The sequence below is a fragment of the Harpegnathos saltator genome, unplaced genomic scaffold (genome assembly GCF_003227715.2).
Source record: "Harpegnathos saltator strain DR-91 unplaced genomic scaffold, Hsal_v8.6 scaffold555, whole genome shotgun sequence".
Classification (NCBI taxonomy): domain Eukaryota; kingdom Metazoa; phylum Arthropoda; class Insecta; order Hymenoptera; family Formicidae; genus Harpegnathos; species Harpegnathos saltator.
Genome location: NW_020230377.1, coordinates 993,885 through 1,020,962, shown reverse-complemented (window position 1 = coordinate 1,020,962; position 27,078 = coordinate 993,885). Strand labels below are relative to the sequence as shown.

The 27,078-nt window shown below is 39.1% G+C and overlaps 4 protein-coding genes across 14 annotated transcripts; 3 read left to right on the top strand and 1 right to left on the bottom strand.

The window, feature by feature from the left end:
• Positions 1–35: 35 nt before the first annotated feature.
• Positions 36–26,060, bottom strand: LOC105182245 (probable multidrug resistance-associated protein lethal(2)03659). Of its 6 annotated transcripts, XM_025303511.1 has the most exons (14): positions 25,524–26,060; positions 8,909–9,089; positions 7,434–7,595; positions 6,900–7,172; positions 6,493–6,748; positions 6,174–6,348; positions 5,809–5,965; positions 5,396–5,598; positions 3,206–3,846; positions 2,308–2,996; positions 1,966–2,180; positions 734–1,809; positions 529–636; positions 36–340 (listed from the first exon to the last, which is right to left on the bottom strand). In XM_025303511.1, exons 3-14 carry the CDS (start codon positions 7,508–7,510, stop codon positions 305–307), a joined length of 3,906 nt encoding a protein of 1,301 aa, XP_025159296.1. In that variant the 5' UTR covers positions 7,511–7,595; positions 8,909–9,089; positions 25,524–26,060; the 3' UTR covers positions 36–304. The 6 variants fall into 6 exon arrangements, with proteins under 6 accessions (XP_025159296.1, XP_011137842.2, XP_011137845.2 ...); XM_011139540.3 differs by lacking the exon at positions 8,909–9,089; XM_011139543.3 differs by lacking the exons at positions 8,909–9,089; positions 25,524–26,060 and adding an exon at positions 11,848–11,893.
• Positions 9,089–16,512, top strand: LOC105182244 (odorant receptor 22c). Of its 2 annotated transcripts, XR_003113657.1 has the most exons (8): positions 9,089–9,125; positions 10,396–10,837; positions 11,813–12,095; positions 13,029–13,128; positions 13,664–13,774; positions 14,103–14,258; positions 14,350–15,937; positions 16,103–16,512. XR_003113657.1 is itself a non-coding variant. In XM_011139536.3 (7 exons), exons 1-7 carry the CDS (start codon positions 9,120–9,122, stop codon positions 14,398–14,400), a joined length of 1,149 nt encoding a protein of 382 aa, XP_011137838.3. In that variant the 5' UTR covers positions 9,089–9,119; the 3' UTR covers positions 14,401–16,512. The 2 variants fall into 2 exon arrangements, 1 of the variants encoding a protein (XP_011137838.3); XM_011139536.3 differs by having other exon boundaries at positions 14,350–16,512.
• LOC105182243 (odorant receptor 4-like) lies at positions 16,519–19,133 on the top strand. 4 transcript variants are annotated; one of them, XM_025303520.1, is made up of 5 exons: positions 16,847–17,312; positions 17,438–17,537; positions 17,755–17,865; positions 18,684–18,839; positions 19,074–19,133. In XM_025303520.1, the coding sequence occupies exons 1-5, from the start codon at positions 16,978–16,980 to the stop codon at positions 19,122–19,124; spliced, it is 753 nt and encodes a 250-aa protein (XP_025159305.1). In that variant the 5' UTR covers positions 16,847–16,977; the 3' UTR covers positions 19,125–19,133. The 4 variants fall into 4 exon arrangements, with proteins under 4 accessions (XP_025159306.1, XP_025159305.1, XP_025159304.1 ...); XM_025303519.1 differs by having other exon boundaries at positions 18,684–19,125; XM_025303521.1 differs by lacking the exons at positions 18,684–18,839; positions 19,074–19,133 and adding an exon at positions 16,519–16,550 and having other exon boundaries at positions 17,027–17,312; positions 17,438–18,249.
• Positions 19,806–25,069, top strand: LOC105182288 (odorant receptor 85b-like). Of its 2 annotated transcripts, XM_019840962.2 has the most exons (7): positions 19,806–19,939; positions 20,901–21,351; positions 22,125–22,431; positions 23,094–23,193; positions 23,701–23,811; positions 23,927–24,082; positions 24,695–25,069. In XM_019840962.2, exons 1-7 carry the CDS (start codon positions 19,847–19,849, stop codon positions 24,743–24,745), a joined length of 1,269 nt encoding a protein of 422 aa, XP_019696521.1. In that variant the 5' UTR covers positions 19,806–19,846; the 3' UTR covers positions 24,746–25,069. The 2 variants fall into 2 exon arrangements, with proteins under 2 accessions (XP_019696521.1, XP_019696522.1); XM_019840963.2 differs by lacking the exon at positions 23,927–24,082.
• Positions 26,061–27,078: the final 1,018 nt, after the last annotated feature.

Below are 27,078 nucleotides of genomic sequence, written 5' to 3'. Positions count from 1 at the left end.
AAAATATTTATTTTTACATTTTTGAAACTTTTAAAAATAAATTTTATTCTTTCTAGCTCTTTTGCGCAATAAATACGTATATTACATATCTATTATCACTTTACTAAATTTAAAATTGTATAAATTTTGCCATATAAAAATGGATGAAAAACATAAATAAAATTATATTCATAAACAAATATTTCACTATATTATAAAGAGTAAATCTCTCGCATATGTAATATGCGACAAATTACACGGTATGCTCACGATGAAACGATGAAACGATATTCCAGGAAATTTGACACTTAGTTAAAAGCTATAGTTATCTGGGTGATAGCATATTCTTCTCATAGAAACTCTGCAAAAAATTAAAACGATTTTTCAGTACAATAATTATTTTTCTTACATTTAAATATGTTCTAATAAATATATTTTGCCAATTTGATATTGCAACTATTAGTTCACCAGAAAAGATTTAAAAAAATTGCCCTAAAAATTGTTGAATATCCAGGATGATTTAACATCTGAAATTGATTGAATCCTTACTTTTGTGGCTATATCCGTAAGATTTTCGGCCATTACAGCACCGGTTTGTTGTACCATGTTATAAAAACGACCTTTCTGTTGCAAAAGAATGTACGGATGATCAAATTCCTGCAAGCAATTTTATATATTGGATCGCGTCAGTTTTTCCTTCCGAAAAGATCTGGCAGTAAATGAATAATAATAAAAGAAAGAAAAACTCGCTTACCACGAGATGCCCAGCATCCATTACGAATATCCTATCGCTGTCCATGATAGTATTTAATCGGTGAGCAATAGTGAACACAGTGCAGTTTATAAATTTTGTTCTAACTGTCTTTTGTATGAGAGAATCAGTATACGGATCAATATTGGCAGTCGCTTCATCAAGCACCATGATTCTGTTGTTCTTGATAATTGCACGTGCGAGGCATAGTAGCTGTCTCTGACCGACGCTGAAATTCGAACCCTCGTCGGAGACTTTGGTATCCAATCCTGCGGCCAAGTCGGAGATTGTATCCTTCAATTCGACGTCTTCGAGCGCCTGCCATAGCATCGCGTCGGAATACCGGTCGAACGGGTCGAGATTTCGTCGCAGACTACCGGTGAAAAGGAACGGTTCCTGAGGAATAATACTAATCTTCGAGCGGAAATCGTGCAAGGCGATTGCGCCTGTGGAGACGCCGTCTATGAATATCTCTCCTTCGATGTAGGCCAAACGGAAGAGAGCGTTGATCAAGGATGACTTGCCCGCACCGGTTCTACCGACGATACCGATCTTCTCCTCAGCCGATACGACGAAGTTGATGTCCCGCAGCACATAAGCGCCTTCACGACTGTACCTTAGTTTCATCTCCTTAAACTCTACGAAGCCCTTCGTCGGCCAGTTGTCTGGCGGCTTGGTCTCCGGTTTGCTGTCTATCATGGGCTCTTCTTCCAAGTGGCTGTACTCGAGGATCCTCTCGATTGATGTCAAATGACTCTCCAGTTCGGCCGTTTGCCGGATTCCCCATTGCAATGTGTTCGTCAGTGACATGATCTGCGTGAGAATCAGGCCGATGTTGCCTACCATAGCCAAGTCGAACATGGTGAAAGCTATGATTATCACGCCGATGTAAAGTTGGCATATTATATCAATGTAGAAGCCGAAAGTTCGAGAAGTGGCTAAGAAGAGGTAGCACGCGGACGAATTAAGGTCCTGATGTCTGCACAAGTCCGACACTAATATCTCCTCGGCGTGGAATGCTCTGATCGTCGTTAAACCTTGCAGAGACGCTCCAAGATGATCGAAGATCGGTGAACGAGCTAAGAATGATTGTTTTGTTAAATAATAGTTGGTTCTTTTGTTTGAAACTTATTTCTAATTGTTGTCATTACTAGAACATTACTTTTCCAGCTGAAAATTACAGCTTGTCACGCCTGTAAATAATCGTTTTAATAAATACCATGTGTTTCACTTACTTATCCCTTCCAGACGTTTAACAGCACGACTAGTGCAGATGTATACCGTACGGAAAGCGATGAAGATGCAGAGACAAACCACAGTAGGTATAGCCAACCATGGGGTAATAGCTACTACCATCAATACCACAGAGATTAAACCGAGTCCGATGATTATAATGTCGAATATACACATTGACAACATCAGATCGACGATATTAATATCCCTGGCGAACCTAATGAAATTGATTGATGTATGAAGTATTAATAATTAATATTAATTATTAATATCATATAATATTGAAGAGGGATAACAGCCACCGCGGGAATTAATCTACTATCTTCCTGAGAATCAGTTCGTACCTGTTTAATATGCGACCAGCTGGATTGGTGTTGTAAAAGTACATGGTGGCCCGTAATATGCTGCGGAACATGTTGGAATGCAGATTCACCGAGGACCACATGCACACGTTGAAATACACGATCGTTTGGAAATTCCACAGCAGTATGATGATCGCGATCATTGTGGTGTAAGTGTAGATCGTGACGTCGCGCGAGAACGGACCCTGCCAGAGGAACGCCATCGTACCATTGTCGGTCTCACGCCACGAGTTCGATTCTATGTTCACCCAGAACGCAATGAAGTAATCACTACCACTGGATATTATCTGATTCACTAGGAAGATCAGCAACATCAATACGCTCATGAAAGGTTTCTTGTTCGCTTTAAAGTAAGCGAAGAACACCCGACTAGACATGCGACCTTTCGCCATCGCTTCGCGCATTTCGACCGGTGAGTCGGCCAAGTTTGCGTCGTCGCTCGTGCTGATCTCGTGCGTTGACATCTGCCGCTGTGTCATTTGGGGCTTTCTCGCTTGAGTCTTCTCATCTTCCGCGTCTATCGTTTTCAGTAACTTCATGAAGTCCAGACCCATGGCTTGCAGTTCGTTGAAAGTGCCCATCTGCTCGATACTACCGTTGTTCATCACGATAATCTGGTCGGCGAATGGCAAATACTGTAGCTGATGCGTCACCAAGATCCTTGTTTTCTCCTTTAATGCAACGAAACAGAAACGAAATAGATTGATCAAATTAAGAGCGTTATTTTTCCACTGAAAATGTGAATCTTTAATATGCGATTTTCTTCTTTCTGTACTCTTCTTCAATTCATTATCAAGCTCGAGAATTTGCACTATACGAGTGAAAAGTTACTCGAACTTGTCATTCTGCGAAACTTCATTTAAAGAAATTTAGAAAATACCTTGAGGTAGCCGCAGATACACTCATCTACGATATGTCTGCTGACATGGGAATCCACGGCGGAGAGTGGGTCGTCCATCAGGTAGATATCGGCATCCTTGTAGATCGCCCGAGCCAAATTAATCCTAGCGCGTTGACCACCACTCAGGTTGATCCCTCTCTCACCCACGATGGTGCGATCACCGTGATTGAACGATCTGATGTCTGATTCCATCTGGCAGATTCTAATTACCCGGTCGTAACGCGACTTATCCATCGCCTGACCGAACAGGATGTTCTGCTTGACGGAGGAGGCAAAGATCCACGGCTGTTGGCTGACGTAGTTTATCCTCCCATGACTCTCGATGCTTCCACTCGCCAACGGCAGTTCCCGAAGTATCGCGTGCAAAAGGCTACTCTTGCCCGAACCCACCGAGCCGACGATGATCACGAGGCTCCCTGGCAGCACGGTTAAGTTCACCTTGCGTAACGTGTCCTCCTTGGCATCATCCTGCCACTTGGCATTGACATCGGTCATACGAAGTGCAAACGAGTTCTTGGTTGTTTGGCACGGCTCCTCCGCCGTTTTCATGATCTCGGCGTGAGTCATGAATTTTTGTAAACGGCGACAACACACCAGTACTTGTACTAACTGGTGAAGACCTACGGAAAATGCGTTTATTGTTATAATTTATGTATATACATCGTTATTAGTACGTATAATTTTATATATATAAATATATATTATTTTATATATATATATACATATATACGTATAATTGTATATACATTGTAAATTATAATTTATATTTATATATATATATATATTAGATCAATCGGAAAGTTCTGTCCGTTTTTTTACAAAACGTATGGCTTTATTTAAGAAACAAAATGAAAAAGTACGTTAATCAAAATATTATCCATCGTTAGCGATGACTCTTTTCCATCTTTCGGTCGGCAAGCGAATTCCGCGGCGAAAGAATGATTCATCTTTGGAGGCTATCCAGTCAGAGATCCATTTTTCGACATCTTCATAAGAGTTGAAGCATTCGTCAGCAAGTGCGTGTACCATCGACCGAAACAAATGGTAGTCGAAAGGGACACAGTCTAGTGAATAAGCTGCATGGGGTAACACTTCCCAGCGAAATGCTTCTAATGTTTCCTTGACAGATTTTGTGACGTGAGGCCGAGCGTTGTCATGAAGCAAAATCACTTTATGCTGTCTCGTTTCATATTCTCGTTTCATAGTCATTTTTCGTGTAATGCTCGGCTCAAACGGACCATTTATTCTCTGTAGAGATCCCTTGTGATTGTTTGACCACTTTTCAACAGCTCGTGGTACAGCACACCCTTCTGATCCCACCAAATACAGAGTATTGTCTTCTTTCCATGGATATTCCACTTTGGCGTCGATATTGAGGATTGGCTGGGATCGCAAATAGTTTTTCGACGGTTGGGGTTGTCAAAATAAATCCATTTTTCATTCCCAGTGATGATACGATGTAAAAACCCCTTTCTTTGTTGCCTAGCAAGCAGAATTTCGCAGGTGGTTCTTCGCCTTTTAATGTCTCTTGGCTTCAGTTCATATGGGATCCATTTTCCTTCCTTGTAAACCTTTCCTAAGACTTTCAAACGACCGAAAATGACAGATTGAGCATAATTTAATGCTTCTGCAAGTTGCTTTTGCGTTTGACATGGGTCTTCGTCCATCAATGCCTGCAATTCTTCGTCTTCGAATACTCTTGGCCGTCCAGAACGCTCTTTATCCTCTATATCAAAATCACCACTTTTAAAGCGTCGAAACCATTCTCTGCATGTTTCATCGGAAGGAGCATTATCACCATAAACTTCTACAAGCATTCGATGAGCTTCAGCTACAGTTTCTTCCAATTGAAGCAAAAGATTAACACTTCGCGCAAATGACGCTTATTTGGCTCAAATTTCGACATTTTCGATGCAGTGAAAAACAATGTTATTGATGCAAACGTATACCTTTATGTACCGAATGTTATTGACAGATGTCAAAACAAATCATTAAGCTTCGACATTAGAGGTTAACGACAGTTCTAGCTATAGCTACTTGCCGCTAGATGGACGGAACTTTCCGATTTACCTAATATATATATTATAACAGTGTGTCGCAAAAAAAAAGAAAAACGCAAGCCGCACTTGTGCGCCAAGGCTTGATTTTTATTCTCCTCGACAGTTTTACCCATTGCGAATCCAAAGATCATCGAGTTCCGTAACACGTTGAAGTACGCCGTTGCTAGATACACTTTCTCGGCATTGATAAAATTCCCGAGCAGCACGTACGAGAATATCGTAACGAAGACGCAGAGTCGTGGCACGTAGCAGTCGAGAGTGAGTGCCATTTGCTTCAGGATAGAAAATTTTTTTATCACGCCCATCTCGCGTCTGGAAAGAATCAAGTTGCGTTTAAAGACCGTCTCACGAATTTATGCTCGTGACATTTCCACCGATACGTTGCAGGACTCTAATTTATTCGAATTAAGGATATGTATATCGACAGACTATGCAATTTTCGTGCTGCGATAACGAACGATAGCTTGAATTTATCTCCGTAGGTTGCAACGTTTGTTGATGAGTTTCAACGTAAATACTCACTTTCTCGCCCTTTCCACGAGATTGGCGAAGGGAATTTCCCAAACGTACATTTTTATCACCTGTAAGCCGGCGATTACTTGACTCATCAATCTGAGTCTGTTGTCCGATCTCTCTGCCGTTTTAATCGTCAGAGGTGTGATCTTCTTCGCCAAGAACACTGAAATGGTACATTTCGTTCGACACTTTGCAACATTTGCTTATGTCAAGTACGCATGGCATGGTACTATTGCGTCTCATTGAATCTCATTTGAGATCTCCAATTTTATATCCGAATTATTGCTCTTAGACTCGAGACTCGTGAACATTTATGTTTTACCGTATTAGCCTTTTTTGATTATTATAACATTTACCTTGATACAACTTACCTTGAAAAGGTATAAATAGCAAAAGTACAGTTATTCCCAATACGCCTGCCCATCCAACCACGGGGAATATGAAATAAATAATCATCATCATTTGAATGGGGGAGATCCAAATGTAGTGCAGATCAATCAACGACATTTCCAATCTAGTAATGTCGCTACTCAGAAAATTTACCATCTAAAAATGGTGAGAATGAATATTTTTTTCCCTCCTCTCATTTTCCTTGATACTTCCATTTTTTCATTGGTCTTGTTTATATTTATAAGTAGAGTAACAAAGTTTTCTAATTTTCTACCAAATTTACTTCGACATCTGACTTACCTGCCCAACGGACGTCTCGTTATCCAGCACGGAACTGGAGAGTCTTAATATCTTTTGGTAAACGAGTGCAGTACAAGCGATTTTGATTTTTAATCCTATGTGCATAGTGTAGTGTATGCTATAATGTGTAATAAAAGCGTCAACAATAGACAGCACAATTATACCAGCCGCGCAGTAATAGACTTCGTCGCTCCATTCTTCTTTGCTCTTTTCAAAGTAACGTAGCAAAGTAGCAAGCAACAATGGCTGATATATTCTACAATGCAATTGAAATTATTTAGAATTTACGAATTAGCGAGCAACGAGAGAACTCAACGTTGGAGTTCAATTGTACAAGTTGTACTCTATCAATGCGGCAAAGCGCAGGTGTGATCGGTTAATTCTGATTTCTTCAGAGATTCATATACCTGGAGAATAATTCCATAATCGCTTCCGCTATCCCGATCAGCAAGTATGGTTTTCCAAAGCAGCGCACTAGTACTCTGATTAATTGCGGCTTGAAGCTGTTCTTCTTCTTATTGCTCGATTCATTTCTTCTCGCGCATGATTCCACTTCTGCCTCCCAAGCTTTAGCAATGATCTCACCTAAATAGCTTGTTCTATCCTGCGTAAGGGTAGCGTAAAGATCGGTCTCCTCCAGTTCCTTCTTGTAGCCAACTCGGAAAATTTTTCGAGTCCACCTGCGCGTCGAAACATTTATATATTATTAATATGTTAATTTAATTCAAATTAGCACATTGTTGTTACGTTAATACATCGATAAAACTTGACTACTGTGTAATTAATTAATTGAAATTCATTTCATATTAGTTATACCATCAATGTCACATGCATTCGTGATTTCGTGAATAGTATATTTCACTGTATTGGATCGTTAAGTGTTAAATTCGCCAATGCTTTTATCGTTAACTTCAGTAAACACTGCTGACAAGTGAAATTACCAATAAGTGAGGAGAGAGATGACATTCGCATTTTGACGCGGATTTTTTGGATATTCTTTTTGATCGTCATTTATCATGATGATGCTTCTCGATGGGAATCTTTTCGATCTTTAATTATTTTCCATCATATGCGTGTATTTTCCGCTACACTCGTATTGCTATCTGTAAATATATTTCATAATATTATTACAGGTCATGATGAAAGCGTTAAAGACACAAAGTGAGGTTGCCAGATTAGCAATGTTTTCATGAGAATCTCGCGTCAATTTTCTGTTATTAGAATTTAATGCAACCATATATTACCTCTCCATTCCCAATCTACGGAAAAATCTCGAATAAACCTGGTGAAAAACAAGAAGAGAAGTATTGAACTCACTGAATCGACCGCGCTAATAATCGGCTCGGATGGCTCTTACTACCTTAACTGATAACACGTTCGATCAAGACTGCACACCGCTCTATTGTACGCGCTACTATTACACATTCTTATCATTCTGTCTGTTAAGCAATATGGAGCAACATGAGGTAAACAGAGTGAGGCAGTGAGCTTCAGTTTGACGCTTCAGCGATTGTAAATTATTTGATAACATCTCTCTCTTCTCTCTCTCTCTCTCTCTCTCTCTCTCTCTCGCTCTCTCTCTCTCTCTCTCTCTCGCTCTCTCTCTCTCTCTCTCTCTCTCTCTCTCTCTCTCTCTCTCTCTCTCTCTCTCTCTCTCTCTCTCTCTCTCTCTCTCTCTCTCTCTCTCTCTCTCTCTCTCTCTGATTATCGCTATTCTCGGAAATTGCGTGTTTATCTTGCTATTCGATATTTGTTCGGTCGTCTGCAAACTTGACATTTCCGCGGAACAAGACTCTTAATGAACGATTAACAATTAATAGAACTACTTGTTATTATCGATTTTTTATCGCTTATCTTGGCTCTCGTATCACCCACCGGCCACTCGTGGGCGTTTCATTCAGTTGAATTTGGCGACTATTTTTAAACATGCCCGTCTCGTTGATTCACGTAGTATGGTCGATATAATTGATGCAAGAGCAGCTATCTCGTTCACTCTCACACAAACACTCGTTATTAGTACAATATGTGCGACTGGAAAGAATATACAACAAGAGTTTCACACATATGACAATAGAAATATTAATGCTATAGTTTGCGATATAGTGGCCACTAAATGGTTGCGCACCAACTGCTGTGTTTCCCAAGTGTGGCTCTCTAACAAGCGTATTTCTCTTTTTTCTCTCCTCTGCCGTTTTCTTCACTCTCTCCATTTTTCTTTATTTTTTTTTTTTTTGAGAAAAAGACATCTGACGAACATCACGATAAGCCTGAACCGGCTAAATGGGTATCTTTCGGTATTATTGCACGTCAAGAACAAAACGGAACGAGGTCTTATAATATGTGAAACGAGAGGAAACATTAGGGGAAAGCTATAATTATGGTGTACCTACGATATTTCAGACGAACGCTAGCTTACAATTACGTTCCGCTTCATTATGTTCCTTCCGACGTCGCATTCCGAGGCAGACAACGAGACCAGTTTATTAATCTTGCAGGATAATTGACCGTGTCCCCTCGTTTCTACACGATCGACGATTCCCTCTTCTTCGATGGGAAGTTAACTTCGGAGCAGACACGGGACTCTTGCGATCAGTCGGCTGTAAACACGCGTCGAAGGTGCGCGAATCATGCAAGTGTGTAAATTCGAATTTGCAATTGTCTCTCCTCTCCTCTATCAGTTATTTTAGCATTTGTTACTTTCATTTGCATTCTTTGCTCCTTGCATTGGAGTGCTATCTTTCTCCGAGCGTTTGATAAATCTATTCGGTAAAAGTGGAACGTCCAGTATAGACGGAAACTCTGTCAGTTTTGCATAGATTTATTTTCATCTTCTTGTATATTTTTTAATATAATATTTTTTCCTTGATAATTTTTCTTATTCCTTTTCCTTTTTCTTTTTTTTTTTTTTTGAGAAAACTGCATCTGGCGAATGTGAGTTGTAGTTACGATGAGCCCGGTCGGATAATATTGTAGATGTTTCTCTCTCTCTCTCTCTCTTTCGAGTCATGTACCAGGTGTATCTGACGACCCGTCCACCTTGATTATTTTGTAAACGCGACATTTTAGAGAAAAATGTATCAGAGAAAAATTGTATGGTTTTAAGGGGAACATAAAACGATTATATCAGTTTGTATACAGATGACGCCACTTTCGAGATATTCACTGATCATTACTTTTCTTAAATGGAAATCTCAATTATTTATTATATCATCTTTTTCTACGAATTAATTTGAACAATTTTTGTCTGATATTTTTTTATTTGTCTAATAGTTTTTGAGATGTTTAAGGAAAAGTTGGTAACTCTTTCAACACTTAACTTACGATATCTCGCTAACCGTTCGTTGGAAGAAAAAATGGTATTAAACTTTTTTATTCTATTTAATCTCAAGAATATATTGCTACAGTAATGCCCTAACTTTTGTTAACTTATCGATTTCTGGAAATTTTAAAATTATCAAATTAGTCAAAAATCAGGGCTCTATTGTAACAATATATTCTTGAGACCAAATAGAGTAAAGAAGTCTAATATCATTTTTTCTTTCCATAAACAGTTAACAAGATATCGTAAGTTAAATGTTGAAAAAGTTACCAAATTTTCTTTAAATATTAGGCAAATAAAAAAATGTCTCAAACAAAAATTGTTTAAATTAATTGGTAAGAAAAGACGATATAATAAAAAGTTGGAATTTCCATTTAAGAAAAGTAATGATCAGTGAATCTCGAAAGTGGCGCCATCTGTAAACAAACTGATGTAATTATTTTATGTTCCTCTTGAAATTAAACAACTTTTCTCTAAAATATTTTTTTCTAAAATGTCGCGTTTACTAAAAAATCAAGATGGACGGGTGGTCAGATACATCCGGTATATATGATCTTACGACGATCTCCCGATTTTTCTTTTAGACGGAATTCACCCGAGCGTTCAAGATAATATCGTGGAACAGACGGTTCTTAATCATTCTCGGAATATGGCCTACTAAAGTGAATCGGGTGGCGTTCGTATTCTTCCTCGTCTACGTGGCGATCCATTGCACCATGGGAGGGGCTCACTTGGTCAAATATTTCAGCAAGCCGGAATACATCGTCGCCAATCTGACGGAGAACGTTCTATTCACGATGATAATAGGCAAGATGCTCATATGCGAGCGCAGCCGCAGGATAATGGTCTACTTTTTAAACACCATCCAGCCCGACTTTTCGGCCAAGAGTTACAGCAACGCGCGGGAGAAGGCGTTGTATTTGCATTACAACGAGTTCGCACTTATATTCATCAAAGTGTCGCTAGGCTTGGCCACGTTAACGACTATATTGTATTATATAATGGGGTTTCTCGAAAACTGGACAGGTAAGTGTACGACGAATGTCGTGTATTTTTCTGTATTTCGCGACAATTCGTGATACGTTATCGCCCGTATCGTCGAGCTTTTGTATGTTCTGGCATGAATACAGAATGCGATATGTGCGTGTGGTATAAACGTGATGATTAGACGTTGATATATCTTTGTCGAGGGCAAACACGACTTGGAGATCGTGCAAATTTTGTTAAAATTATTCGAGAATTCACCGACGACTTTCATTATTCCAGATCTTCCTCTTCCTCGTTCTCTCTCTTTCTTCCTCCCTCCCTCTCTCTCTCTCTCTCTCTCTCTCTCTCTCTCTCTCTCTCTCTCTCTCTCTCTCTCTCTCTCTCTCTCTCTCCCTCTCTCTCTCTCTCTCTCCCTCTCTCTCTCTCTCTCTCTCTCTCTCTCTCTCTCTCTCTCTCTCTCAATTACTTTGACCGAAAATTGTTTATTTATTAACGAGTCGTTATAATTTTCGATCTTCCGATCTTCTTCTATTCCATTCATTCTTGAATAACGACCGTTACTTCTTGAATAACGAAATCGATAACATTTTTGTTATTGTTTATACAAAACTACGTAATTATTAAAAACGATACAAAAGTACAAAAGTTAAAAAATACAAAAAGTTACAGTACATAATTATTAAATGGATTTATTAATTAACAAATGCAACAGCGATAACCGTAAGCAGTTGTTTTTTTTTTTAATACGCCACATATAATACAACGAGTTACCTTAGAAAAAGTAATTTCTCAAACTCGCAATCGCGTTGAAGCGTTGTATTGCACAGTAAACGATAAATCGATACATGCGATACTCTGTGCGATTACTCAACGCATTAATAAAGTATTAGTATGACGTACCGTTTAGAAGATAAAATACACCGTATAATTTTGCATATTATTTACAAGAAACACACGTAAGATAGGCACGTGGTAACAACGATAAGGAGTTAGAAATAACATTATTTTACGCAGTATCGACTCGTAACGCTTCGTACGAATTACCATACCGGACGTATCCTTTCTTCGAAATCCAGGATAGTACCACCTACTTCTGCCTTTGCGCTTATCAAATAATTGCCTTGCCGACGATAGTGTGCGGCTATTCGGCACCGGATTCCTTCGTACTCAGCATGGCCCTCCACATCTGCGGCCAACTCGCCGTTCTGTCGTGTAAAATCGAACAATTGTTGAAAGATCACGAGAATTATAATCATCATATCGGTACCATTGTATTGAGGCATCGTCAGCTAATCAAGTGAGTTTATTTCCCAGTCAGAACTACAACGTCGATTCGACGTCGATGAGGGTTGAATTAACGTTGATTCAACGTTTCATCGTCCACCATTTCAACTCAATCAATCAATATCGAATCAACGTTACAGTTCTGACTGGGTTTATTGTCATTGGCGCGCGCTTGCGCGTTCTTTTTACAAAGGATGATCGTCCGATAGGATCGAACTCGTAGCTGCATTTTTTCGTTACCTTTTCCACTTAGTGTAAGTTAAAGTGAGAAGTATAATCGGAAAATATCCTTGTCCAAATTGGGATTTGAACGAAAAGACGTTTCATCCATATCCTGGTATTGTGTAGAGATGTGCGAATCAAGAATTTTTATGTTGAATCGAATCGAATCGAATCTCATTTTCTAAATTCGAATTCGAATCAAATCAAATCTATGAAATTTCACTCGAATTCGAATCGAATCGAATGAAATCGAATCGAATCATAAAAAAATGTAACATGACTATTAAACATGCAAATAATGATGGAAGATTTTAATGTGAAAGGGAATATTGATATTGTCATATCATCTTAAAGTAAAGTATATATTCAAATAATTAAAGTAATTTATAATTAAGTTATTAATTATAAGTTAATTAAGTTAATTACAAGTTAAGGGTTCAAATATACAAGCCCAGATGGCCCGTTTTGTTGCTGATGCATACGATAATGTATTTGACTCCTATTCGAATTATTCGGATTCGAATCATAGGGATTCGAATTCGAATAGTTCGCACATCTCTAGTTTGCAATCTTTTATATCTGCAATTTTTATTTTCTGATCGCGAACGCTACATACTTGTACGACGTGGAATAGTCCTTGTAGGATCGCGCGATGAATAAAATTTTCGATGTCGGGAACAACATGATAATATAATCTTGAGATTATATACTCGGCGCATTCCAGATTAGCAGAGATCTTGGAAAACAATTTCAGTATGATATTTCTTCAGCAAACTCTAGGCACCGTTTTCTTGCTCTGTTTGACTACGTATCATATGTTCGCGGTAAGTTCCACGATTTGAGATATTAAAGGCCATCACACACAATTGAACGTAAGCAGTAAGACGTAAACAGTAAGCAAATCGACCAATCACAATCGAAATTTAAAGACACCATTTTAAAACTTACGAGAATAATTGATTGTGATTGGTCAGTTTCTTTACTGCTTACGTCTTACTGCTTACGTTCATTTGTGATGGCCTTAAGTTCGTTTGTGTGTGATGGCCTTAAGCGTCTGGTTCAGACATCGATTAATCGATCGATCGCGAAGAATAACGATACTGATCTTGGCTTCGCCGTGTGAATTTGTTTCGTCGTCGTTAGCTTGTTGAAAACAGATAAATTCAGTAAGAAGAAAACGCGGTTTTAATCCAAAATTAGTTAAAGCAAAATCTAAAAAATTTCTCCATAACGTGGAAGCCTCACCAAATCTATCAATTAACGTTATACAAGGTGTCTGACAATTAATATACATAACACTTGCAATAAATTCTAGAGATTAGGTTTGTCGTTTGCGAGTAAAATGTAATTGTATTTCAGAATTCGGTGAATGGCGCCAGCACTAACGTCGTGACTTTCTTGTTGTACACAAGCTGCGTGATCAGCACGATTTTCGCGTACTGTTACATCGGAGAATGCCTCATTAAGGAGGTAATTATCGAGCTGACTTGGTGAGTTTTCTTATTACAAACTCGCATCGATAAATAAATCATAGGCGACTATTTTCCTTTCCTTTTCTCTCTTCTTCGAGCCTGATCGATTTTCTTCGACTTCAACGCCGGTGGAAGGAAGGTCGCGACGCTTTTTTCACTTTGAACGTACCTCGGAACGTACTCGCAAGAGGAACAATTTATCCTACGATACTTATTCAACGGAGTTGCTATTGGATACGGATGCGTTGCAAAATTCGTTCGAAGAAAAAACGTCGTGACCTTTCTGCCGCAGCGACTCCATGCGAAATCTCTCGTTTTCCACTCAGAGCGTCAGATTGCGCGACACTTTTTACAACACCGATTGGTACAATATTTCGCCGTCGTGCGGGAAGATTCTCAGTATTTGTATGATCCGACCCGAAAAGCCGCTGGTGTTGACCGCCGGTAAATTCTACCCGTTATCACTGAACACATTCACAAGTGTAAGTCGACAAGTTAGGTTCACTGTACTTAAGTGTGCTTTATCTTGATGTGAACTTGTACATGTTCTCTTATAATTCATTTCGTTTGCAGATAGTGAAAACTTCGATGGCGTACTTGTCCATATTGCGCAACTTCCTGTGAGAAGTCTTCGAAAAAAGTCTTCGCATGAGAAGATTCGAAATATTTTTCGAAATATGAATTACGGAGAATACGCGAAAATTTATCTACAAGACGAGATATAGGCATAAGCAAAACTAGATTTTTAATTGTATTTGATGACCCCATAATTTTGATGAATTCATGAACTTACCAGCGTCAAATAAATACCTTGCCTTATATCAATAATAATCTTCGATACAAATCTCTCCGTTAAGCTGCTCGTACACAATGAAAGATAACGAAAGATAATTTTTATAAATAAAATTGGTGTAAATATTATCGTTTTGCTACAGCTTGCTTCTCTCACATGTCGATGACATGTGATGTTAGTCGATGTGATATTTCCAATACTTTTTTCGACACTAACAAGTGAAAAAGGTTATTGATATATTTCTGATAATAATAGCTTGGAGAAACAATGAGATTTTAACGTGTGTCTACTTGCCGATTTTTGCCGATCTTCAACTTCTAGTTTCTCGTTAGTTTCTAGTAAATTTCATACCGGCAAATTTCAAGCTCAATACCGATGTGTGACTCAGCGAGTGACTTTGATATAAAATATCAAAGATAAAATACAATATGTCAACGTAGTTTCAATAAGAATATCCGCGATATGTCCACGTCGACAGCCATGACTATGGTTGAGACTTCGCGAAGCATTGGACAAGTTCGTCGACTACCCGATGTTAAAAATAGCTGCGCGATAGTTCCTCCACAAAATGCTATAAGCGCGTTTGCTTTTCGTCATAAACGCGAGACGGTAAGATAATCGATGCGCTAGGTAAAATGACGTTTAATAATGGCTTAATGCCTTAATATCGGTTTGGATGAATATAACAGATGTCTGTGTATACATTACGACCGTCGGACATTTAATCGTGCGCAAACCAACAACGGAAATCAGGCAAGTACGAGCGCGTCGCAAACGCTCGGTCCTCAAATCTTAAGTTTAATAATATTAAGCCCCAATCACATCATCGAGTCGCAGTTGCGGATAATCGGTGAATGAAGAAGCACAACTTCGGCGATCGGTTGCGAGGGTGAGAGCACGGCTATTTTTCGTGAATCGCGAATATTCCTTGTTGGAACTTGTTGCACCCTTCTCATCTTTTCGTGTTTGCCAATCGATCGCCATTTTGATGGCGAGTGCAAAATGTAAAAATTAGCCAAAAAAAATTTCTCTATCTTCCTGCGATACTTACACGCGGATATTTTCGGCTACTTCGACCTCATAGGTAACTTTTGACTATCTTCACAAGTTTTCTTCACGTTGGATATACCATCGTGTGTGTCATTTCAGTTATCAGGACATCACACATGGGGAAATAAAGCAACTGAAGAATCTTTCTCTCTCTTTCTCTCTCTCTCTCTCTCTCTCTCTCTTTCTTTCTCTCTCTCTCTCTCTCCTCTTTCTCTCTCGACGTAGTAGATCCAAATCTCGTCGTTGCCGTAAAGGGAAATGTATCGTTCGAAAAGATCCACGATATGCGCGAAGACCAAGTCTGGCAAGGACTATACTGTAAGTGTGAAAGTCTTGGGGAATAAAAGTACTCTTAAGGGAAAGGAATTGTGATGTCTCATTCACTCGAAGTTCTTCCTTTGATGCAAACTCGAAAAGCGAGAGAAAAATAAGATACGACCCGATCCCGTTACGCTTTCATTCTGAACTTCTTGATTCTTGCAGACTGATGTCGGCCATATCGAAGATTTGTTCGTTCACTTAGAACGGATCTTCTCCATCGGGGGGATATGGCCGTTCGAGCGTACGTACGTTCGTTTTGCGATTTACATCTTGTATTTTATGCTGTACCTCGTCATGGCGTACGCGAATTTCTGCGAGGTCTTCGGTGATCTTGAGCTGATGGTGATGAATCTCGTAGAGACGATGGCCTACACCACCACTTTCACAATGGTGTGTATGATCCGTTGCAGCGGCTTGCTGAAGCGCATCATCGTCGTGATGAGGCAGGACATGATGGAGCAGAAGTTCGAGGATCCCGAGGAAGAGAGGATTTACTACAGTTACAATTACACGTCTAAGATATTTCTCTATGGCTCGATCGTCGGCATGTTCGTCACGGTGATGTTGTTATATTTTAGACCGCTCATGAGTTTCTCGGCCGACGATCAAGGTATACAGGCGGGAAATATATCCTTCGTTTCTGTTCCTCAGAAGAAGGACCAATGTCCTTTGATTCATTGTCTTTGTTTACCAAAGTTTTACAATAGACTTGGCCAACCCAAGTCGCCCTGTGGCGACTAAAACGCATAAAAAGTGAAATAATCTTTTGAAAATAAAGAATCAAGCGTCAGTTTTGTCAAGATTAGAGTTCGAAATCAGACTCTACAGAATTCAATTCTACATTAACGAGACGTTTGTTTTTCTGATTTAAAAATATACTTCAATATTAATAATTTCACATTTTAATCGATTTATCGACTTTAAAGATATACTTCGATATTAATAATTTCACGTTTTAATCGATTTCTCACTGACAATAGCATAAAAATCATTTGGCTAACCGCGGCGTGGCCAGGTCGATCGATATTACGATCGATATGAATATTTTGCCGTTTCACTGTCCAGCATTTCTCTTTTTCTGCGCAGAATTTATTAACGGCACGGGATCTTTCGTCTTACCCTACAGGATCCGCACGTTTTTCGATATCGCCAGCACCCGGACATACGTGCTCGTGTATCTTTACCTGTGCCCGATGTTTTACAACTCCATATGTCACATGGCGGCGATCTGCCTCTTGGTTATTTTAGTGTTTCACATTTGCGGCGAGTTGTCCATTCTGTCGTACCGCATTAAGAACGTAGAAGCGTACTCGCGGGATGCGCTGGTGGTTAGAATTCGCAGCTTCGTCCAAATGCATCTCAAGATAATATGGTGAGCCAATCTCATGCGATATGCACAACGGTATCGTCAACAACACTTTACCTTTTTCTTTATGTTTCTCACCTGCGATCTGCTCATCTTCGTCACCTGACCGGAATGCCATGGCGCTCCTGAAGGATGGCGAAGTCCGTGGACAACGCTTTCAACATGGTTCTAATGAGTGAGCTCTTCGGCCTTAGCGTTATATTGATCATCTCGATGTATCAGGTCCTGATGGTACGTCATCGCGAGCTCTTCTATGATCGGAATCACGAGAATTACGAGAGACAAAGGTCCAATTTAACGGGCTTTTCGAAATTTTTAACAGAAAGATTCACTCGATGGTGCAGAATAATTTCTGCCGCACGAAGTTGTGTAACAAGGACGACTCGGCTGTCTCTCTACTTCTCGAGTGGAATTCCGTTGGAAAAAGTTTCAAGAATGCGTTTTTCAGAACCTGGACATCTCGGAACTGGCGACCTGCTGTACATTCATATTTTTCTCCGTAATTTCGATCGTTATGCTTTACGGGTGCTGCTTGATCGGCGAGCAACTGACTCAACAGGTCGTTAACTGACTTAACCCTTTCGTGTCTGACCTTTTTCTAGGGATAATTTGCATCTAATTGATGTCTTACTAAAGGTTTTTAGAATCGCTGATTACGAATCTGTAGTCAAAATTTCAAAATTAAAAATGACGAATTCAATATGCACAGCGTATAAAGTTCCATTCTGTCCCATTCCGTGCTTCAAAAAATTCCAGGAAATGTGAATAAAATTGAGTCGACCTTTTTTATTTACTTTTTTATTTTGTCAGCTGTATTAGATATGACTATATTGAATTTGAAAATTTTAACTTTATATTCGTTATCAGCGACTCAAAAAACTCCTGAAAAATGAGTTTCACTCAAATCCAAGAAAATTTCACATTTCTGTCCGCCATATTGAATCTGCCATTTTGAAATTAAGTAGCAATTTTGTTTCATATAGCCCTTACATTGACTTTCAAAATGAGCCCAGAAGAAGAACTTGCTATCTTAATTTTTGTGAAATATATATATATTTTTCACTTTTACCCTATTTTACATACGAGTATTTGACGAGATATGCAGTTTGAAACTAACAAGGGTGTTGATTTTTGTGTGAAGATTTCTATCTTTCCTTTTTAAAATCAGCTCAAGAAGAAGTCGATATCTTTATTTATGTGGGAGATATGAATTTTTAAAGTTCCAGGACATATACGAGTACGTCCCACCAGGCACGAAAGGGGTAACCGAATTATTATTCATTGATAAAGATAACGAAGTTTTTGCTTCTCTTATGCTTATCGTTTTATGCTATCCATGCGAAATGCGTTAATCGGCCGCTTGTGCTTTGTGTTTAGTGCATAAGCGTGCTGGATGCGTGCTATCAATGCAACTGGTACGAGATGCCGCTCAACTGCAAGAGGAATCTCCTGATGTGTATGATTCGCAGCCAGGTCATGCTCTATCTGACAGCCGGGAAATTTTACGTGTTCTCCTTGAACGGTTTCACGGATGTGAGTCCAGTGACGCTTCGTTCTATTTCGGCAGTAGAATTTGTTCTTCCGTAATTTCTATACTATCTGTGTCTTCAAAAGAACACGATTTCGAGACAAGATCCTGAATCGAGATCCCTCCAGTGAGATTTCGTTTTCCGTTTTTCGGCACAACCGACATAGTTGAATCTTTATTGATAGAATTTTTATTAATAGAATTTATTAATAGAACTTTACCTCTCTGACTGGATGCAGATTATCAAAACCTCACTGGCGTATCTGTCGGTGCTGCGCACTCTGTTGTGAAGTGTCATGCGTGGTAAACACTCTGGACGGCGCACGAATATCGAATTTGTATATTACAAATAGAGAAATATACGTAGAAACTGCCCTGGATCCGCACTTGGACACGTACGTTCGTCGTCGCTATTCGTCGTCTCCTGTGTGCATAGCGTATGACTTCTTTCTCGAGAAGGGACAGGAAAGAGAAATAAAATTTACGATACGTCAATCGAATAATAATCTCTCGCGAAAAGAGATACGAGTTCGCTCGGGATGATAAAAGTTCAGTTCAGCGGGTAAAAGTTCAGGAGTTGACCACGTGGCCACGTGGTAGCGGTCGAGGGAACGCATTACGATAGCTAAATTACAGCCCTGGGATTACGATCGGAGTCGCGACTACTTGATATCTTTACGATAATTGTTCTATAAGGCGCGCCTGAGATTTCTTGCCTTCGCAATTATTCCCAGAAGCGTTCAGCGGCGACTCGTAGTTGCGGGTATAATGATGACAAATCGGTATCGTCGACGTCGGCAATTAATTGCGCGTGGAACGACGCTACGTCGCTCGCGCGCGGCGATTTTGCATAAAATTGCGGGCGCAGGTGGGTCGAGTAACACGCTCATATGCGATTCGTACGTATGCACGTCAATTTTCGGTGCAATTGTCGCCGGCTCTGCGCGATATCGGCCGCTTTCCCCGATTCTATAGACAGCTCAAAGCAGCAGCAACAGCAGCAGCAGCGACGATGAGCGTTACTTGCACCACCCCCGCCGCGAGTACGTTCGATGCAGTTTCGTGCAAGCTCTCGAGGAAACAACAGCGTAAAAACGCGATGCAGGTGAGTTGCAAATATTAGCGAATTCTCGCGTTACGTCATATTGTGCTCTTTGAATCTTTCGCCGAAATCTCATTCGAAACAAGCGAAAATCCACTCGGGGCAACAATTGCGACTGATCTTTATCGGTAGGATTTTATTATAAAATTATTATAATGTATAGCGAAAAGTAATATATATAAATGTATATATATAAATGTACTTCTGACTTCAGTTCCACAATAAGTAGGCACGAATGAAATAAGATCATCGTAACAAATAAATTTCTAATCAATTTTGTTGTGGACTTCTTCGCTACAAAGATGTTCATCATAACTAATATGAAACATAGTTAAAAGAAAGAATATATTATTCAACTTCTTGCAATAAATTATCGCGAGGAAGGTAATGACTGAACAAAAGAAGCCGACATTCAAATCAATATATTCCTCTTCATATAAGAGGAACATTAATTGATATAAGGGGAAATCCTCTTGAAATAAGAGGAAAACAGTTAGAATAATATCTGATAAATCTGAGATGAATGATTCACTTTAATCGCCTTATCGAAAGAGGAATCCTTCTTCTGTAAAAGGCTTCGCTTAGAATATGAGAAAAATAACTTTACAAATAGAATACTTTTTTTTGCGTGAACGATTTTTCCACGTAAACGATAAATCACGATTGCTTCGAGCGATTCGGTTGCCGCTCCATTTTTCGAATGGAGTCTCAATAACATTCAGAGAGCATATCGATATATTGAATCGAGCGAGTAACTTGCCACAAAGTCGGGATGTTCCCTTTCGCTCGGAACGTTCCTCTCTTTCAGCACTTGTAGAAAGAGAAGTAAGAAAGCCAAGAAAAACAGAGAAAAGCGAAAGTTACTCGCAACTCGAGCCAATATCGGAATTAGAGAAGTCGCGGTATCGCCAATTCGAAAGGATCGTATGAACGTACGGACGAGAAAGCGCGATCGTTTCTTCAGGATCAGAAGGACCTGGAGCGCGCAGCCCAGGTGCTGTCGTGGAACAAACGGCTGATGTCGACGTTGGGGCTCTGGCCGTTTCGCTCGAACGACTTGATTTTCACCGTTAACTTCGGCTACTTCAGCCTCCTAATGATTCTGGAATACCTCGATCTGTTCCTCTTCATCGGCGACCTCGAGCGCGTGGTGATGAATCTAACGGAGAATATGGCGTTCTCGCAAATATTCGTCCGAATGAGCGCACTACGGTTATATAACGGTCAAATTGGTGAGGTCATAACCGAGGCCATGAAGGACTTCGATAGGACGTGTTACAGAACGTTCGAGGAAATGAAAACGTTCATCTCGTATAACGCCAGGTCAAAGATCTTCGTGAAGTTGCTGATGGTGTTCGTCGCGTTGACAGCCACGTCGTATTATTTGACACCAATTATAATTATATTTGGAGGCGGTGAGTCATTTATATTTAATTCCGGCGTATTTCACGCGAAGACACGTGCGCGTATTTTAATTAGATCAATTAATCGCACGTATTTTTCTTCAGTTTTCTGAGTCAAATCGGCCGCGACGGTCAACAATTACGTCAAAACGGTCTGCCTTTTTCTTTTCGTTGTTTTCTTCGTTGCCTTATTGTCAAGGGTGAAAAAGTCTCTTCGAGGAGTAACTCGCTGGAGCAAATCGTCAAAAGTAATCGTTTATTACTGCTCATTGTGAGAAAGAACTAATTATTGTTCTCAGGAAGTAACGAGTCGTTACATTTTCCCTTAACGTTCCCGTAAAGTTCTCAAGATCACATTCCGGTGTCCGACCACTTTGAAACAAAATATTTACTATTTCTTTTAACAACAATGAATGGAAAGTAATAATTATTGTAAAAAAGGAACTCCAATATTTGACGATTAGTTGGAAAAAAGAAATAGACCTAATGCGATACTTTTGTGTTAAAATAAAAATTAATTAAATAAGTACGCACCTATGGCTTGGCAAAATAATGGTCATTCGTTAAATACATTGGTTCAAATCATTTTTCTTCGCTTAAGGATGGAGTTTTGAGAGTTTGAGATCTTTCGAGTTTCCGAGTAAATGCAAATATTTATATCAAAACTATTCTCAATATTGTACATTGTATTTTTTGGTGACCGACCTACGCTCAAACGTTGCCGGGACATTGAGCACGTTATTTCCCGAAGCCGCTATTGACGAGACAATCGAACGCTCCTCCAGGTCTGCCGCGAGTAGCGATCGGCGAGAACGCGACGCGGGTGATTTATCTGTTGCCCTATCGCTTTCACATGTTCCACGTGGTGGAGGACATGCGCACCTACGTCATCACGTACGGCCTGCAATTGCCCTTCGTGTTCGTCAGCGGCTTCGGACAGAGCGCCGCTGACTGCATCATGGTCACCCTGGTCTTTCACATTTGCGGGCAAATGTCGGTGCTGGCTCTGCGTATCAACAACATCGATACCGATCCCTTCAGCTGCCAGCGCGAGATACGGAACGTCGTACGCATGCATTTGCGATTGCTACGGTGAGCTCTCATGCTCGCAAACAGTAAGTTTCTTTCTCGTTTCTGTTTTTTTTCTTTTCTACTTTTTTTCCACGAGAGCACTGCACTTTTCGATGTGTCTTTTTTACGGGCTCCTACTAGTTTATTCTCATCGACGGAGCTCTCATATATCCGAAGCTTCCCAGTAAACATCGGTATCTTGTAGACATCTGAAAGGTATCTTATGAAAGATCTTCAAGACATATCTTCGAGAGATCTTCAAGAGATCTTATGAGAGAGAGAGAGAGAGAGATCTTCAAGAGATATTCAAGAGATATCTTCAAGACATTTCCAAAAGATGTCTAGAAGTTGTCTAAAAGATATTTAAATAGATTTTGTTGAAGATATATCTTTATAGAATTTCTAAAAGATATCTACAGGCATCCAAAAGATGTCTTGAAAGATATCTTTAACATTTAGATCCCTAAAAGATATCTCTTCGGAAAAAATGTAAGATATCTCAAGACATTGCAAGTTATCTTTTAGAAATCTAAAAGATATCTTTTTGTCTATTTGGGTTTCTTCTAAATTCAAGTGATTACCGTCTGTTGTCGCATCTTTGGGGTGAAATTTTATTCAAAGAATTAGACAAGAGGAGTGTAACGCACAATTACTGTTGTAAGTTGTAGTTATTTGTATTTTAGAATGGGAAGAGCAATAGAAAAGGCATTCAGCGTGACGCTGTTGGCTCATCTTCTAGGAGCCACTTCTCTCGTGTGCATCCTTGGTTATCAAATTTTGACGGTGAGTTATCGTAGTAATAAAACAGCCTGAGCGAGGATGGCTTTTACCGAAGTCCGATTAAATTAATCAAAAATTAATCGACAGAATTGGCTAAATTCTACACCAAAATCAATCCTACATCAATTCTAATTAAGTAATTTTTCATCCAACAAAAATTAAATAATTAAAGAATTCTGTGTTTGTTAGCAAAGTAGAGAGAGTAATGTTGTAAAAGAGTTTGATTGATAGCTTTTATTATATAATTTATTTATTAATATAACTTTATTTAATTTATTTAATTTATAATTATTTATTAATATAATATAATTTATTTATTTATTTCCTTTTATAGCCTTCTATATTCAATATATGTCTTTATGTGTCTTCTACCTTCAATGTCTCAATATACGTCCATGTCCAATATATCTGTTGACTGAATCAATCATCGATCAGCTTAATCGGAACTTGGTGAAAGTCTAGTCCCATAATTGATCTCAATTTCTTATTGTCGCGTCGTGTTATGTGCAGAATGTCGCCAAGGGCGAAAGCGGGGTGCTCGTTACATTCCTGATATTTCAATTTCTGGTCCTGCTGATACTCTACGCTCATTGTACCGTCGGCGAAAGTCTACTGACCGAGGTAACGTTTCATCGAGAGCAAGAAACGAAAATAAGAAACGAGTGTAAAATCGATTACAATCAATTCCATTTCCGTTCGTCCGCGCGAACTTCCTTCCGTAAAATTTTTGTCACAGAGCGCTAAAGTTTGCGAAGCGTTTTACGATTGCCATTGGTACAACATGTCGACAGAAAACGCACGGATAATAGTACTATGCATGGCGAGATCGCAAAAGCCGTTGTGTCTGAGAGCTGGAAAATTCAACACATTTTGTCTCAGCACTTTGACCGACGTAAGTCTTCTTGTTACGCTCGATCGTGAGAGAAAGAACTTTCCAATCAGTAGACAATTTTTTTAACATTTTTCAAATATTTATTTTACATTTCTTCCATTCATTGCACAAAATATTTATTTAATATATATTTTACATTAATTCTTCATTTAAAATGATGTTTAAGAAAATATTTATTCAATGTTTATTTTATGTTCATTTAATATTTATTTTATATTAATAAAACTCGTTTAAAATTATTTTTAACGTTTTAAAAATGTTTTCTAAATGTTCTGTTAATATTTTTAAAAATATTTAAAAAATTTCTTTTTTCTGATTGGGTTTCTGATATTTCAATTCAAAAGTATTTAGGAAAACCTCAGATTGTCGTTAAATATCCCTATTCCCTCTCTTTCTCTGCTAAATTTTGGTACATTCCCGATTTGTTTCATAATTAGAATACGTAAATCGTGAAATATCAAGTGATATTTTTGGTGGATATGCTCGTTACATATATGGTCTCGTCATGCTATGAAAGGAAAAGACTCAAACCTAAAATATTTTGTCGATATGCAAGATACATTTAAAACGTATCGCAAGCCGGCGTTATATTAACATTTTTTTAAATTGCAGGTTCTGAGAACGTCCATGGGATACTTGTCGGTGCTGCGTTCTTTTTTGTAATACCGTTACAAGTGAGTCACAGTCTCGGAAGTGTGAAAATGATAATATTTAAGTCACTCCTGCTCACACAGATAGAGGTAAACACGCCAATTACAATAAAGAAAAAACGAGAAAGAGAGGAGGAAAATTATCTGCCTTTGGTGATTCTAAATTCTCTTTAAATCCTACATTTATTTACTTATAGAGAATTATTGCATGCGTGGAATAAATTAGTTGCTCGTTTCGTTGCGAACAACTATGTACACATTTCATGTAAAAAACCCACTTACAAGGAAAAAGATATATGTTATAGCAACGTGCAATAAATTGCACGATCTTACTTAATTTCAGAACTTGATTCGAGGACGTTATTCAAGCGGAACAGAAAATCACGATAATGTCAAAATGATGTCAGAGTGATGAAAAAATAATCGAGTCACGATCGAGAAGATCCCTTGTGATCATTTTCCCGCCATTTTGAGGTGACCGTGATTTTCCACTCTACCTGGGTCGATTTTGGCGAATCGCCCAAGTTCAATCTCTCCGAAGGGCACGCGAAAGAACACATACCAGTATAAAAATTTGCGCACACCGTGATAAAAAATGATTTGCGGTGGAATCAACGAAAACCAGGCAGAACAGAAAATCATGATGACATAAAAATGACGAGGAAAACTCATTTTTCCATCATGACTCGGTCATTTTCTCGTCATTTTGATGTCATTTTGATGTTATCATGATTTTTTGTTCTACCCGGGCAATGTTGGCTTACATAATATATCGCATCGTCTGTACTTACCGCGCGTAGATGAAATTCTTAGGCGCCGCGAAAATTTCCCGAGGCCGAGAGACCAAGGCGATGAGACGTGCAGTGAACTTTCGAGTCGAACCTCGTCGAGTCTCTAGACCCTTCTCGGGATTATGTGTGAGTTTGTCAGACGTCGTCGTACACGCCGAGACCAAATGCATTAGAACGCGCACTGCCCGGGGCGAGGTCTCCCCCGATGAAAGAGAAAAGCCGGCTGAATGTGTGTAGTCAGCACAATGAGTCATAATTAAAGCCGCGCAAAGGTCGCACGCGCCATTTATATAAACGCTTCGCTATGCCGCGAACACAACTTAACCAATCGGACGCTCGGCGCAGACTGGTACTACTATACGAACCGCGATGTTCGGCCGATCCGTTGATCGCTGCACTCTCCTTTTCTTTTACTTCCTTTTATCTTTCTTTCTCCTTTTTTAGATTTTTTGGAAGGATCGATCATTTTCCCGCAACTAGCTTGTTCTAGCGATTAAAGTGTCGTCAACGTGAAATGTTAAATTGTACGGTTGAATATTATTGAGCGAATGCATCGCATTTATGTATGTGTGTATGTACTTCACATGAAGTGCTAAGAAATATAATTTCTCGCAGATAAACGGAGACGAATGTTTATTCAACTGTTTTCAATGGAGTTATTGATAGGATAAAAGCAGCTTTAACCTGCTGTTAAGTCATGCTGCTTGAAAAGTAACAGAACTGTGATTTCATAAAATTTAAAAATAAATTGACGGCTGACACGCCGTTGTGTCGTACTACTTGAAAAAAAAAAGTACGGCTAATTTATCGTTGAGTTGTACTACGACGCTGTTTTTTTTTTTTTTATTGAAATACTACGACGCTGACTTGTTAAAGATGCTGGCGCCACCTAACGAAGGCTGATTTTAGCCGAGACTTAAGCCACAATTTACCAACCTCCGTAAAATTATAGCCGAATTAATAAATTAAGTACTACGGGCATTTCCGTTGGAGTGAAAAATTCGAAGGTATTATTTTATATAATTTAACGAGTAATCGAATGCAATTTTAAATGTTTACAAAAAACGCTTAGTTCAGTTTCGACTAGTTTTTATAAAGGTTAGTAAATTATGATTTGAGTCTCGACTAGAAAGGTTTTTTTAATCGAGACACAAACCATAACTTACCGACTTTCACAAAATTTAGACAATCGAAAAGTAGCCTTTTTTGGTAAATTATCCAATCTGGAAATTTTATATAAACTGTGCTCTAACACACAAGCGGTTTTCGTTACAAAAGATTTTATTATTTATAGCTGAGGTACATGCACATGATTTTTGCCTATATATATCAAGTCCTATAGTGTCGCGCTATATTATGTACAGACGTTCGGTCGCCCACGTAGGGTTCGTAATGTGATATTAAGATCTAACGACGATTAGTGTACGTCTCAATTTTATGACTAAATTGTTGCCCTTTATGTTAAACATTGTCATCCAAGAGATACGCTGTCTCAATAAATTCTTCAAAAAATAGAGGTCGATCTTACGTTTCGCATTGCAAACGAAGTGCTAGT